Genomic DNA, 15,653 nt, shown 5'->3' with positions numbered 1-15,653 from the left:
AGTACTGCAGATAATACTCCAAAATTGTGGTTATAAATTCCATTTAAAGAAAATAAACATTCTTCATAAATGGCTTGTGCAACAGTACTTTTAATGTTTAAAGTTTGGCACTCTGCAAACACAGCGATTATAATCCATGAGGTATGTTGCCCCAGGACACTGAGGCTCCTGCAGAAGGCCCAGTTCTGGAGATTTGAACCTGTGAACATCATTGCACTGTGTATGAAAATGGCTGAGAACTTGGGTCTTACAAGCTGTCTGCCCTTAAACATCTATAAAGATGTATGCACAGGCCTTACGGGACTAACAGTACAGGTTTGTCATGTAAAAACTGTGCCAAATAATCTGATTATTTTTTCTTAACTGGATCACCAACAAACGTAGAAGCACAGAGTCGCCAAAGGAAATAATTTGTAAAAATATAAATTATGTACCCGTGACAGGACCTTTCGTCTAGAAACATTACTGTAACTTTGGCCATATTACTATAGATTTAACTGTATTTATTACAGAATAAAAGGCATGTGGTGTAGCCAGTTGTCTCTAGCCTGCATATTTGGGTCTTTTTCCTTCCCTCTGCTGATTTATGGAGAAGCATATTATCTTCTTCCAAGCCTTCTGAGAGGGCTGGCTCCTTCAGGTGTGATGTAAGATCTGTAACTGTGTGCTCTGAGCCAACTAAACGACCCCCCTATACACTGAAGGAGGGTTCCACCCTGTCTTCCATTTACAGTTTTACACTAGGCTGATTTCTGGGGGACTGAGAAGGTTTCTGAACATTTATACCTAGCCTGCAGATGAAAATGGAACCATAAAGTGCTGGAAGGTGAGAAAAATGTTTCTTTCCTTTAATAAGATAACCTAGGATATTGGCCACAGATCAAGACCCAAAAATGTTTCCAACAACACAAATAAATCATAAAAAAAATAGAAATGTTTATATATATATATATATATATATATATATATATATATATATATATACACAGGAAAAATGGCGGCACTGGAACACAATCAAAGAAAAAGAGGGTGCACGTATCCAGGGGATTAGGCTTCTTACCCCAATATGTAATCCAGAAAAGTAGGCGGCACTCCGAGAAAGATGACAAGTGAACTTTATTCACCCAGGTGGTGCAACGTTTCGGTTCTTCACTAGAACCTTTTTCAAGCTTGAAAAAGGTTCTAGTGAAGAACCGAAACGTTGCACCACCTGGGTGAATAAAGTTCACTTGTCATCTTTCTCGGAGTGCCGCCTACTTTTCTGGATTATATATATATATATATATATATATATAGAGCCTGTGAGAGGCAAACACAAAAAGTGGAGACCTTTGAACTCTCATTTTTCCAGGGTAAGGATTTAAGACATTATCTGTCAGGTTGCTAGGGACAAATGATTCACCTTTTGTTTTCAAGGAGGGTCAGTAAGTATTGCGTTATGGCGTGTACTGTCTCCCAGATGCTGAACCTTCTGAATGTGAGAGACAGCTCTGCACACTGTCATACTGTACTGCCTTCCTGACTACAGTCAGTTCTTTGCCAGGACTCTTAAGACCTGCAGGTAACTCACTATTGCAGCACAAAGAGAGAAATAAGCCCACTTCGGTAAACATCACTGCAGTGCATGAATACTAATTGTCTGCAAATCAAAAATACGAGACAAGGTAGGTACATTTTGTTCTAATTTAAAGGGAACCCGTCATCAACTTTATGCTGACCTCACTTTGGGCAACATAAACTAGTGACAGAAATGCTGATTTCAGCGATGTGTCACTCATGAGCTACAAGTAAGTGGTTGCTGCGAACCAGCATCATAACCATTGCAGCCCAGGCCTTGAAAAGAGTCACATCTACCTGAGAAGAGTCCTGGTTATTATAATCTCCTGCTCTCTCACCCACCTGCTGATGATTGGCAGTTCTCTGCTAGAGAGGAAAGGAGAAAACTAGGTAGAAGCCTGTCAGTCATCAGGTGGGCAGGAGAGCAGGAATTCATGAATAACCAGGACTCTTCTCAGGTGGCCGGGACTCTTTTCCTGGCCTAGTCTGCAATGATTGTGATGTTGGTTCTCGGCAACCACTTACTTTTAACTTAGAAATGACAGACCATTGAAATCAATTCATTTGTCTCTACTTTATACTGCTGTTAGTATGGGCAGCATGAAGTAGGTGACAGGCTCCCTTTAAAGGAAGAATGCCAATGAACACTGCAGAACATTCCCTGTGCTGACTACATTGTTCCTTAAATCAATGAGTTATAAAAGTAAAAGCTGAATCATGGCATACTTTGCTGTTCTGGGAAGATTTATGGAGGACACTACCCAAAGGAACATCAAATACAAAATGCATTTTATAGATTACCGCAAGGAGAAGAAAATGGTCTGAGTGATACTTACGGTTTTTGGAGCAGCATATCCTCCTGGTGCCATGCCTATTCCGGTAGAAAGTTCAAAAAGATCATTGAGTCCACTACTGACCACAGCTGGAGTAGGAGATGGAGCAAAGGTAGCAGGAACAGAGGAAGGAATAAAGGTTTGTCCAACCTGCAAGACAAAATAGTGATAAGTACATATTTCAATAACCGAACTATAAATGTTTGTAAAATTTCAATAACTACGGTATTATTGTTTGTTAAATTTCAAGAATTAGCAAAGGCAGTATAAAATGATTGAACATGCTTGCATCTTGGTGGTGTATGTTATCCAAGCTTAAAGGGACACTGACAGGCCAAATCAGCATATATAGTTAGATATATGACATTACAGGTCTTATAGAGTCTTTTAAAAGCATATAAGTATCCCCCCTGTCCACCTTATAAAGAGCGAAATATAAAGTTTTATAACCTGCTTCTCCGGTCAGCAATCTGCCCAAGGGGCGGCGTTTCATGTGAAAATGCGCCCGGCCAGCCTTCCCAACTGCCGTTTGAAGCCCCGCCCAGCTCATCAATATTCACTTCGCTGGGCGGCGGCTAGAACTCTCCCCAGTCCCGATCCTGCGCATGGGCAATTCAATCCTCTGGGCATCGTTCATGCCCAATCTTCTGCGCCTGCGCCCCGCCGTGGTTAGATCGCGCATGCGTACACACACAGCCTGCCTGCGTCTTGGAGGCAGCTGCAGCCTCAGCCATGCACTGTTCAGAGCAGCGCTTCAGAGCGCTACTCACTCACATCGTCAAAGGGGTTAATAGTGCGTCCCAGAGGATTGAATTGCCCATGCGCAGGATCGGGACTGGGGAGAGTTCTAGCCGCCGCCCAGCGAAGTGAATATTGATGAGCTGGGCGGGGCTTAAGAACGGCAGTTGGGAAGGCTGGCTGGGCGCATTTTCACATGAAACGCCGCCCCTTGGGCAGATTGCTGACCGGAGAAGCAGGTTATAAAACTTTATATTGCGCTCTTTATAAGGTGGACAGGGGGGATACTTATATGCTTTTAAACGACTCTATAAGACCTGTAATGTCATATATCTAACTATATATGCTGATTTGGCCTGTCAGTGTCCCTTTAAGAATTAGACGGCACAGACCAGTTATCCATTATTAAAGGACAGCTAAGGGTCCATTCACACGTCCGTAATTTGGGTCCGCATTCGTTCCGCAATTTGCGGACCCATTCACTTTCAATGGGGCTGGAACGGATGCAAATCCACATTTCCTGGATCCGCATCCGTTTTTTCGGGATTCGCATCCGTTTTTTCGGGATACTTTTTTTCGGGATCCGCAATTTAGTTCCTGGAAAAAAAAGAACATGTCCTATTCTTGTCCGCAATTGCGGACCAGAAAAGGCATTTTCTATTATAGTGTCTGTGATGTGCGGATCCGCAAATTGCGGATCGCACATTGCAGGTGTCCGTGTTTTGCGGATCCGCAATTTGCGGATCCGCAAAACACTTACGGACGTGTGAATGGACCCTAATGGTAAGTAAACTAATCCTCTCTAGGGCTGTCCCTGAATTCCTTGCAATTCTCTACCTGTGCGAGGGCTGCAGGCTGGATTCCATTTACTGATGTAAACTAGACAGGGAATTTGTAGGCTGGGACTAGTTCTGAACTAACAAGAGAAATGGCCCTGTTGGAGCTTCACTAGAAGTATACATTTCTCTATCTGTTCTGGGGGAGAACATCGTTTCAGCAGGCAATCTGGCAGTTTGGTATCGAGTGTGCTGCTGTAGTCTCATCGCACAGAATGAAAACATTAACAGCAGTTACTTTTTGACTTCGATGCCCAAATGACATGCAAATACAAATTATCATCCAAGAATTAATCAATTACACATCCACAAATGCAAAAATGCAGTCAACTTAGCTACAGAAAAGCTATAAACATTTTTTGGTGCATTTTGTCAGAGATTAAATAAGAAAGAACTAGCAAACTACAGACAGTTTTGTAAATTTCTTCTTTTCAGATTTTTACAACTGGTGAGCATTATATATGGTAGGGCATATAGTAGATGTCCTAAATGAAACAAGTCAGTAGGTCTACATAACCCAGTCTATTGTATGCTCATTACCATATAGTTCAACTTTAGGGGTGCTTAAAGAGGTTGTCTGCCTTTCTTGAGCTTTTTTTTAGACCCACAAGCGTGGCCTGACCCATGGTGGTGAGCCTACTTACCTCATTCCTGCTACTGGGTTCCGACTCCATCGCTCGTCTGGTAGCGACCCATGTCAACATCCTGTTTGATGTGGATAACGTGACTGCCACAATGACTGTCCATCCACGTGTCACCCAAGTGTCATGTCCCTAGGTCACGTGACAAATGGATGGCACAAGACCACTGCGGACAGTCACTGTTTGCGGGAGTCACATGAGCTACATCAAAACAGGATGTTGACATGGGTAGCTACCAGACGAGCAATGCATGAAAGGGAGCGAAGGAGCTAGGGATCAGATAAGTATGTTCACCATGGAGGGTCCAGCCATGCTGGGTGGTCTGAAAAATGCTCAAGAAAGGTGCACAAAAGCCTTTAAAGGGGAATTCTCATCATATAAATGTATGGTGTATACACAGGAGGCGAAACCCACACCTATCTCCAGAACATGGGTCCCCTGCCTTGCTTGGTGAAGCAGCCACTACCGTGCTCAGTTGCTTCTGTAACTCCCATAGAAATTAATGACAACAGCCAGCAACATCCATGCCATGGATATACCATGGATGTTTATGATGGGAATATTCCTTTAAAATGAATACATAAATGTACAAGCTTTGTTTTTAACAGAAGCACTTTCTAGTGGAGAAGGGGATTCTTCTGTCAACAGACTTCTATGTGAAGTAAGGGAGGGCACGTTACAGATAATGTGAATACAGAGGAGTGTATCTCAGCCTATAACTATTTTATTCTTTTGTTTCTGGGGTCACTCCACCCTTCTGAAAGGCCCATCTGTTTAACATAAAAATATTGGGGGAGATTTAATAAAACTTCATCTCGTTAGAATACCGGATGGAAAGCTGATTGTTTTTCTCTCTAGAGTAACTGTGAGCATCCGTAATCAGTGCTCACGGTATACAGGGAAAACTATCTGAAATGATCTATTTCCCTCCAGTCACAATTTATCAGCTACAGCTGAGCCTCGCTATGTCATGTGTTCTTTCCTGAGCATCCGTGGAAAGACCAGCAGAAAAGAAGCTAGACATAGTTAAAGGAACACTTCAATTATATTTTATAATCAAAAAATAATCTATGTGAAAAAATTCCATGTATTTTTTTTTTATAAAAACAAATAAACAGTGTTTGGTTTTCTGGATATCATTTTTTTTTTAAGTCTTTCTGTCCTGGCTCTTTAATAGTCTCTTTGTTTTGACTTTTAGCACGGCAGGCAGTCTTGTTTAACGGGAGCCCCCTGTAGTGACTCAATTAGAGCATCTCACAAGAGAACGACATAGCGGTTATTCTGTTATCCCAATTCTACATGTACTATTATAATAAGGATTACACTTGAAAAAATATTTCCCCTCAAAGCAATAGTAAACTAACCATGGGTCACTTATTTATATAGAATCTACAGAATTTATCTCTGTGATGACTGCTACAGAAGGACAATATTTAGTATTTACGGTAAACTTTAATGGCATAGTACTGCTGAAATGAACAAGGAAAGCGCCAAAAATTTTAATAAAATGTGCTTTCTATGAATACGGAGTTTGAAAAATACTCCTTTTTGATGGAAGTGTCCCTTTAAATATGGCTGCTGTAAGCCAGTCTGTGGAAAATATAAATACAAAAAATAAAAAAATAAAAAAATCAGTAAAGTACAGTATATCTAGCAGACGAGTGTTAAAATGACTTTGTAAATCAAGGAAAAGTAATAAAGGGTTAATGCTGTTCCTATTTAACAAACATGATCTTACCGCTGGACTTCCACCGATTCCACCTCCAAGATCACTTCCCAGCTGTAAGGGAAACATTAAAGTTACACTCCCAACAATGTTTGCAGTCAAGAAACATTTAAAGTAATGATAGCTCTTATAACAGGTCTTTACTTGTACAGAAGTCCATTCAAAGTAAAACTGAATACAGAGAACACTAAACTAAAAATGCAACCTTTAAAAGTATGCTACGTGCAGAAAAGGTGGACTCTGGGGAAAATTGTAATACGCACAAAGCAGCAAGTTACATTAGGTCATTCTGCCTTTCCTCCTCTCCCAACCCACTGAACAAACTGAAAATAGAAAAAAATAAATCCAGACAAATCTGTGGGGGACATATCTCACTCCTCACTGTATGTTTGTAATGTTAGGATTTTTGTATGAAAGACATCTTTATAATACATTTTTTGCAATCCATCTCGATCTGGACATGAGCCTGTTAGGGAAGTCTAGCCTTTTGTATGTACATTCCATATTGTTTACATATTTAAATGGCATGTTGCAATTTTGTGAATGCATAGCCAGGCCCTTTTATTCGTGATACAGTCGGTCAGCATTTTTGAGCACAAAAAACTGCTGACATAGCTAGGTAGTACCAGGGAAGAGCAGGAACAACATACCTTTTCTTGAGCTTTAAAGGAAATCCTCAGCCTAACAAGTGAGGTTTTAGATTTCTCCGCCGGAGGAAGTTGCCAGGTTAATGCACTTAGAGTTCAAAAGGGGTCTGGATGCATTTCTCCAGCATATTAATATCACCGGTTATGGCTACTAGATTGCTGGAGATGGGACACTGAACCGGACAGTGACCTCAATTGCCCTAGTTGGAGTCGGAAAGGAATTTTTCCTCCTATAAGTTGTTTCAGATTTAGTCGGTCACACCTTTTAAATACATATGTTTATTTAATTTGCATTATTTTATTATGTGTGAAAAATGGTGCAATAATTATATATTTTGAAACCTTTTTTTATAGATAAGGGATAAAGGAAAGCAGCATCACTTATGTTACAAGCCCAAGGCTTGGTCTCCAGAGTAACAGAATCTGCAACAGGTAAAAGGGTATCCCCAGCATAAACATTTATGGAATATCCTGCGGACTCATGTTCTCCACACAGATGAGGGTCTCAGAGGTGGGACTCCATCCTCCAAAGCATGTATGGCATGTGCACAAATCATGCCACAAATGTTTATGATAAAAATACCGCTTTAAAGGGCATCTGTCAAAAGATTTGTACCTATGACACTGGCTGACCCATTGCATGTTTGCTTGGCAGCTGAAGGCATCTGTGTTGGTCTCATGTTCATATGTGCCCGCAGTGCTGAGAAAAATGTTTTAATATATGCAAAAGAACTTCTAGGAGCAACGGGGTGTTGTCATTACACCTAGAGGCTCTGCTCTCTCTGCAACTGCCGCATCCTCTGCACTTTTCAAAGGACCAGGCAGTGAAAACGTGATCACGCCTGGCCCTGACTTCTCCTAAAGTCAATCAAAGTGGAGAGAGAGCAGACCCTCTAGGTGTAACGGCAATGTCCTTGTTGATCCTAGAGACTCATCTGCATATATTAAAACTTCATTTTTCTCAGCAATGCGGGCACATATGAACATGGGACCAACACAGATGCCTTCAGCTGCAGTTTCATAGGTACAAATCTGCTGACAGATGCCCTTTACAGTTATACATCTTCTGGTGTTCATATGGAGATTTCAGGAAACACCGTTCCTGATGTTGGACTTCACCCTCCAACTGTTATAGAAGTGGATATCATTCTGTTAAGATGGCGTCCACATCCTGCCTCAAGGCCCGAGACAACACCCTGGAACGTCTGCAAGCAAGGACAAATAAACCAAGGCTTGTGCCCATACATGGATAAGTTTTGCAGTATGCAGATATATTTTATCTTATTGTCCAATTGGGGGAGTCTGGGTATGGCCCCCTCCCGTCTCTCATGAGGTATAGAATGCTTTGACCCTGGCTGGTGTCAGTGTTGTTTCTTCCATGCATGTTAATATCCTAGGATGCTGATCATTTGGAGCAGAAAGACAAACTAAAAGCTCTGTTTGAGAGCATCGATATCACAACCGCACTTTTAACATCCATAATAACGAGCTCTTCCTATCAGCTCTCAAATATACAGTAATTATTGAGCAAAAAGGCTTACCTATGTAATAGAGTTTTTCCCATTAAGTTCTTATTGTGGCAGGCAATTATCATTCCCGTTCAACAAAATCATCATCAGTGTTTTTCAACTGTACTTGAAATGCTCACTTCGCTCGCCCTTTCAGCACAAGCTGTCTCCCTATTCCCTTGTTCTGGGATGGGAGCCTAGAAGCTGTGTCAGCACCCTGAACTACTACATGAATCACAAATCCTGCGGCAGCTACCAACCTAGTCAAGCAAAAGGCACTTCAAATACCAAGCTGGATGAAGTATGCTGGTGGTACACTAAAACTACACTAATATACTATACTCTATATATATATATATATATATATATATATATATACACATATACATACATACATACAGTATAGGCAGGGAAATCCCCTGTAACTTTCCTGCAAAACCATACTCCACTCTCTGCAAGGAGCAATCGGAGAGGAGGAATTAAATTTTACTGTTCACTTACTTAAAAACAGGGCTATTTCAGAAATATACATGTATATACAATATACTGTATTAGAAACCAACCTGATGATCTTTATTTATTATTTACCTATGTGGCCCATACAGATGTGTCCTGATTTACCTTTCCTCTTGGCTCAAGATATCCCAAGATGAGTGATACGTGGTGACCCTTTGTGTGTCACAGAGTAAGGGCTCATGCACACTACTGTGCTCAGTCTGGAACTCACTACATCGTAAGACTACTGTGACGCAGTGAGTTCAGGTAAAAGGAGCTGGTCGGTCTGGGAGATGCGGCCGACACGCGGGCTGTTTCCCCGACTGCACATGATCGTGTGCATGAACCCTAATGCAAAGTTTTTCTTCCCTTATAAAAGCTGATAGTCTCACACCCCTCATTTCATCTATTATCATCGGGTAATTCTCTTAAACGGGTTGTCCCCTTTTTTTCTATTGATGACCTATCCTCAGGATAGATCACCAATATCAGAACGGCAGGGGCCAACTCCCGGCACCCTTGCCGATCAGCTGTTTTACCTGCTTGCCATCAAAGCTGCAGCAGTGAGCCATCCCATTCACTTCAAGGGGACGGCTCCTTCCTTCCTTCACTTGAATAGGAAGGAGTCGTCCCATAGAAGTTAATGGGACGGCTTAGGTGTAATTACATCTGCTCACCACTGTGGTTGCGACGGCGAGCAGGTAAACAATGAAGAGAAGGCAGTGCTCTCTTCAAACAGCTAAATATAGGTCATCAATAGGAAAAAAACAGACAGCCCCTTTAATTTAACTATCAGTATTTTTACATGCTTCTGACCAATTGCCCTAACTAAAACCTATAAAATTAAGGTCTTGCCCAGGACATTTACAAAGTGAGACCAAAGCAATAGATGTCATGAAATAAAATATTATTCACCTGGAAAATCCCCTGGCTCTCAAGCGCCAGCACTCAGATGCTCCCGGCAGTCTCTGTTGCTGTCCTGCAGTGATGACGTTGAGGCTAGCTGCATGTCACTGCTGCAGCCAATCACCATCCACTTATTACCTGCATATGACCATTGCAGCCAATCACAAGCTTGATAGCCCATAAACCAGCAGCAGAGGTGGGGATTTTCAAGTCATGTAATATTTCTTTTTTTGTTTTAGGACATTCCCTGCTGTCTCCTCAAGTTTTAAATGTCCCAGACAACCCCTTAAATTGATGCTTTAAATAATAAGAAACCTTTGTGTTCTGCAAAAAAAGTGTTGAGGTAGGACTAAGTAATTAAAGAAAATTAACATTTACACTATTCCAGAAGATGAAATTTAGCTAGACATAAAGGTCTAAAACAAGAGTGACATCCTGATATTTCAGTCAAACATGGTGCCCATCCTTTGCCTACTTAAATATCCATTATCTGCTCAAAGAAGATTCTAAGCACCTGAATCCAAATTCACTGATTTCATTGACTCTTTATGATTTTCGAAGGAAACTAACACTTTGGGGGAATTTATCATGGGGGAATTGTTGAAGTCAGTTTTTCTTGAGTCTGCATGGCTATAATTTGCATCAAACTTATCAAACTTTCTACGTTGTCAAATTTGGTGCATCTTTGAACATAACATTTTGGAGGAGATTCATCAAAACTGGTGTAAAGTAGAACTGGCTTAGTTGCCCCTAGAAACCAATCAGATTCCGCCTTTCATTTTTTAGAGCCCTTTTGGAAAACAAAAGGTGGAATCTGATTGGTTGCTATGAGCAACTAAGCTAGTTTCCTTTACACCAGTTTTGATAAATCTCCCAGAATGTTATGATCAGAGATGCACAAATTTGACAACGTAGAAAGTTTGATAAATTTGACGCAAATTACAGAGTTAAAAAAAACGACACCAGTTTTAATAAATTTTCCCCTTTGAATAGAAATGCTACTCTAGAATTTTAGGCTACATCCCAACTGGAGTAAGAGTGTGACATCTCCTGTGACTTTTTAAAAAGTCAGAGGTGATAACTCTGGCATGTACCTAATTAACATAGTTAACATCTACTTTTTAAAAGTAGTAAGGGTGGTAAAAAAAAAAAAAAGTTGCAAACCTCTACACAAAATTGGCATAATAAATGACCCCCTCTATGTTTTAAGCTATATCACTTGGAAGCATCTGCCATACAATCATATCATTAAATCCTTTATAGCCTGGATATGCAAACATACAAACCAGTAAATAAAAATAGTGTCACACATGACAGACTTGAAGCAGACAACATAGGGATATAATGGTGTATCTATATAGTTTTTCTAAAGGGACAGGTTGTGTTTGGTATCTCACTGAGTAGCGGGAGGGAAGGGGGGTGGATTGTGCCAAGAAAGTCTGATAAACTGGATGCTTCTGAACATAATGTTCACAGCCGAATGCTAATGACCATGCATGTGAGCTGCCTGATGAGAGGGAACAAGGGTCTGTAATGAAGACCAATGGAAAGGAGGGGAGAACAATGCCAGTTTATCAGTATACTACTAAGTGAGAACCAGTTACCCATTGCGTATCCTCTCCCATCTGCAAGGGTAGGCAGGACACAGGAGGAAAGAAGCAAAAAGGTTACTGACAGCTGAACTGCAGAAAACAACAATCAGTGCCTACAACAGCAAGTCTAGAGCCCCAGACAATTACGAGCTAAAAAGTGGAACTTTGAATAATGTCTGGGCAAGAACACAATAGTCACAAACACAATTCATAAATGGGGTCTAGAGTCTACTAAATGGGTATCTCAAGCTTGTCTCTACCAGGACACACTATCACAATTTAGCAAAAACATAAAATATAATTACTTATGTAAATTAGTTATAAACCTACACCTAAGAGACAACATACAAGCACACATATCACAAAGACTCTTGGATGTCAACAACGTTACAGAGTTGGAAGACCTGTCCGGCTTATCTGCATAATTTAAGATGATGAATTTGAGCAATAGGTTTATTAAGCCATAAGAAAACATTATACTTCTTACCAGACTGTCTAGCCCTCCGCCAAGCAGATCCACAGCTCCCATCTGCATTGTTGATACTTGTGGAACATTTCCTGGTGGTCCAAGGTCAAGGTTCAGAAGGTCACCAAGGAGGTCTCCTTGTGAGGGAATGACCTGAGGCTGTTCAAGGGAGACAGTTGGAGTAGGTCCTACTGGGCTGTCTCCAATATCAATGCTAAAAAAAACAAAAAAAAAAACAAAAAACAAACCCAAAACATGCAGTAAGAACTTTTTAGTACAGTCAGACATACTTTTTTTAAAAATTATTTTCATTTTTGTCAGGGAGCTTATGGTCATTGTAAAATTTCAAGACTGCTATAATACTGCTGTTCAGCAACTTTAAGTATGGTCCAGAGAGAAAAGATTTGGTCCTTAACAGAGAATTGGGCTATATTTTTCATTTCAGTGGGGCGGTGCTATTTTAACCATGGCCCTACAAAATGCAACATTTGTCCTGTCCAGCTTCTGCTCTGACACACTCCCAGTTAGTAGTACAAACAGGAAAAAAATGTAAGAGACTTTTTTTTTTCTTTTTTTCATTTCTGTGGCCAGTCCCTCCCTCGCTGCTTTGACACTAGCTGGCCCTGTCAATGAAACCAGCCAGGGAGGGGCTGGCCACAAAAAGGTGCGGAGCTTGGGTGCAACAAGAGCAATGGTGACACCTCATTGCACCAAAGGCCTAATTTGCATATAAGAAAAAGTAAGCCTGGAAAGGAGCCTCAGATCAAAGAAAACCAGCATTTTAACTCAGGTGCTCCACGGCGATGTGTCCATGGAAACAGTTTGATAGGGAAGTCGCTGACTACAGATTCCCTTTAAATATCGTACGTTACAGAATTAAAAAAGTTTAAATTCTGGAAATGTGCAAAAAAAATATACATTTTTTTTTAACTTTAGTACCATAAAGGTGATAAGCGTGAATCAGGGGAGTAGTGTCAGACAAACTACTATTCATTTGCAAGATAAACTGTGGATGAGTTATCACTTGTTGTATACTAGAGCATTCCAGACTTTTTTTGTCTGCATTACTCGTAGGACCAGGCTTTAATTTTCAGATGAATAGACAGACTCAATAAAAGCACTGAGGACACACACACACACAAAAGGTTTGACAGCTCTATAATACACTAGTTGTATATGGGAGATGTAAAATGACTAGCAGTTTCTCCCTAACAGGTTAACAATTGCTGGTATCTGACCCTACAAGACAGAGATACCCGTCAGGACAAGCGATGAGAGCTGTCATAAATAGCTTCATAGTATTGTCAAATTCTGAAAAGAGGCTGCTGATAATATCAATATGTCTATCCGCTAAGGCTTATTCTCTGAAAAGGCTTCGAAGCGATAAGAAGCAGCTTTTCAGTTACTTATGTCTTATCAGTCAAAATAAAGTATAAAAGAAGGATTCATGGCGAAGAACAGAACCGTTCAAATGCACCTTATACATGGATTAACCATGAACCGTTAATCCAGCATAAAGGAATATTCTTAGTGCCTATTTGGTTATTAATATGGATCTATATCTTTGAAGATCCAATTTATAAAAAAGATAGACCTTGTATTAAAAACGCTTGCTTATCTGTACCGATCTGATATTGATGACCAATCCTAAGGATAGGTCATCCAAAAAAAAAAAAAAAAAGTAAGTCCTAGAAAACCCTCTTAAAGCAAAGCAACAAAAGAGAAAAACATGATTTCATATAGATGGCGACACTCCACCTTCCATGCTGTATGGGAAGGTGCTTACGATGAACGCCATGGCTGCCTTCAACAAAAGCATTGGGTGGTTTGTGGTAAACTGAAGCTAGTGAACCATGTGGCAAATCAACTCATCAACAAGTGGGCTCAATCAAGTCGGTCTCTCAGAGATCAAAGGCTTCTCTGAAGCACTACTTCCTTGGCAGTGACAGGGTCAGTAGACAGCAAGCGCCAGTAAATATATCCTCTGTCACGTAGGTCAGGGTTATCAGAATCCTACATGAAGGAAAGAAAATGGCTCATTTGAAACTACACTTACAGTACACAATCATCAATACCGATAATAATATTTCAATTTCTTAAATTTAGATGAAATACCACAAGTTGTCACCGTAAAGGGCAGACCAATTTATATGGAATAAACTCATCACATACATTTCGCCTCATTACTAGTCATCTTCTTAATTTGATTAATCTGCAATTTAGCAGATTTCAGAACCAGAATTTTGCTATATATAGAAAGTATGGTAGAAGTAGACAAAGAGAAAGATCATGAGCGGAGTTTTTTTAAGTCAGTCTTTCTTAGGGCTCTTTCACAACTGCGTTCTTTTCTTCCGGCATAGAGTTCCGTCGTCGGGGCTCTATGCCGGAAGAATCCTGATCAGGATTATCCGCATGCATTCTGAATGGAGAGAAATCCGTTCAGGATGCATCAGGATGTCTTCAGTTCCGGAACGGAACGTTTTTTGGCCGGAGAAAATACCGCAGCATGCTGCGCTTTTTGCTCCGGCCAAAAATCCTGAAGACTTGCCGCAAGGCCGGATCCGGAATTAATGCCCATTGAAAGGCATTTGATCCGGAATCCGGCTTTAAGCTAAACGTCGTTTCGGCGCATTGCCGGATCCGACGTTTAGCTTTTTCTGAATGGTTACCATGGCTGCCGGGACGCTAAAGTCCTGGCAGCCATGGTAAAGTGTAGCGGGGGCGGGGGGAGCAGTATACTTACCGTCCGTACGGCTCCCCGGTGCGCTCCAGAGTGACGTCAGGGCGCCCCAAAGCGCATGGATCACGTGATCGCATGGCACGTCATCCATGCGCATGGGGCGCTCTGACGTCATTCTGGAGCGCCCGGGGAGCCGTGCGGACTGTAAGTATACCGCTCTCCTGCTCCCCGCTCCTACTATGGCAACCAGGACTTTAATAGCGTCCTGGCTGCCATAGTAACACTGAAAGCATTTGGAAGACGGATCCGTCTTCAAATGCTTTCAGTACACTTGCGTTTTTCCGGATCCGGCGTGTAATTCCGGCAAGTGGAGTACACGCCGGATCCGGACAACGCAAGTGTGAAAGAGGCCTATAGGTTGTGCGAGCTACAGGTTTTGATGACCTATCCTCTGAATAGGTCTACCCACACTCAGTACCCTCACCGATCAGATGTTTTGGGCAGCTCTGGTGTCGGAAACTACAGTACACAGCGTATGGAGATGGAAGCAGACAAAATGAATGAAAGCTGGGCTGTAGGACACTGGTTCCAGAGACTACATAAAGTATGAAGCCTTCAGCTCCATGACAAAAGAAAGGTGAATAAATTATGCACCCGACTATAAATCAGACCTTGTTTCCCAAGCTATAGCTCTAAAGACGCTTTTTACAGGGTGCGAGGGATAAAACTATACACTAGGGAAGTTCTGTAAAATCTCCCCAGTGAAACTAAAGAAATGTAGAACCATATATTGGAGGATTTTAAGGATTCTGAGCTTCTGCACTAAAGAAGCTGCAGAGGGAATCACAGGTTTATCTCAAATCCAGATAAAGCAAGAACCTGGGTCGGAATGTCAAATTATATCTGATGAGGAAGTCCATGAAAAAAAATTGACAGCACAGCGTTTACGGCCAATAGTTCCATAGGGTAATTTGCTAGTTTCTTAAAAGGGTTGTCTACCTTTTAGATACTGATGACCTATCCTCAGG

General features: G+C 41.2%; 1 protein-coding gene across 1 annotated transcript in view; it reads right to left on the bottom strand.

Moving 5' to 3' along the window:
- AP2B1 (adaptor related protein complex 2 subunit beta 1) overlaps positions 1 to 15,653 on the bottom strand; it is a 123,479-nt gene that overhangs the window by 29,449 nt on the left and 78,377 nt on the right. Inside the window, 6 exon segments of the mRNA XM_040424706.1 lie at positions 2,394 to 2,540; positions 6,344 to 6,385; positions 11,967 to 12,159; positions 13,704 to 13,800; positions 13,803 to 13,871; positions 13,874 to 13,958. Of these exon segments, the coding sequence (XP_040280640.1) occupies positions 2,394 to 2,540; positions 6,344 to 6,385; positions 11,967 to 12,159; positions 13,704 to 13,800; positions 13,803 to 13,871; positions 13,874 to 13,958 (633 nt within the window).

Source organism: Bufo bufo, chromosome 3, assembly GCF_905171765.1.
Source record: "Bufo bufo chromosome 3, aBufBuf1.1, whole genome shotgun sequence".
Taxonomy (NCBI): Eukaryota; Metazoa; Chordata; class Amphibia; order Anura; family Bufonidae; genus Bufo; species Bufo bufo.
This window is presented reverse-complemented; position numbering and strand designations above follow the sequence as displayed.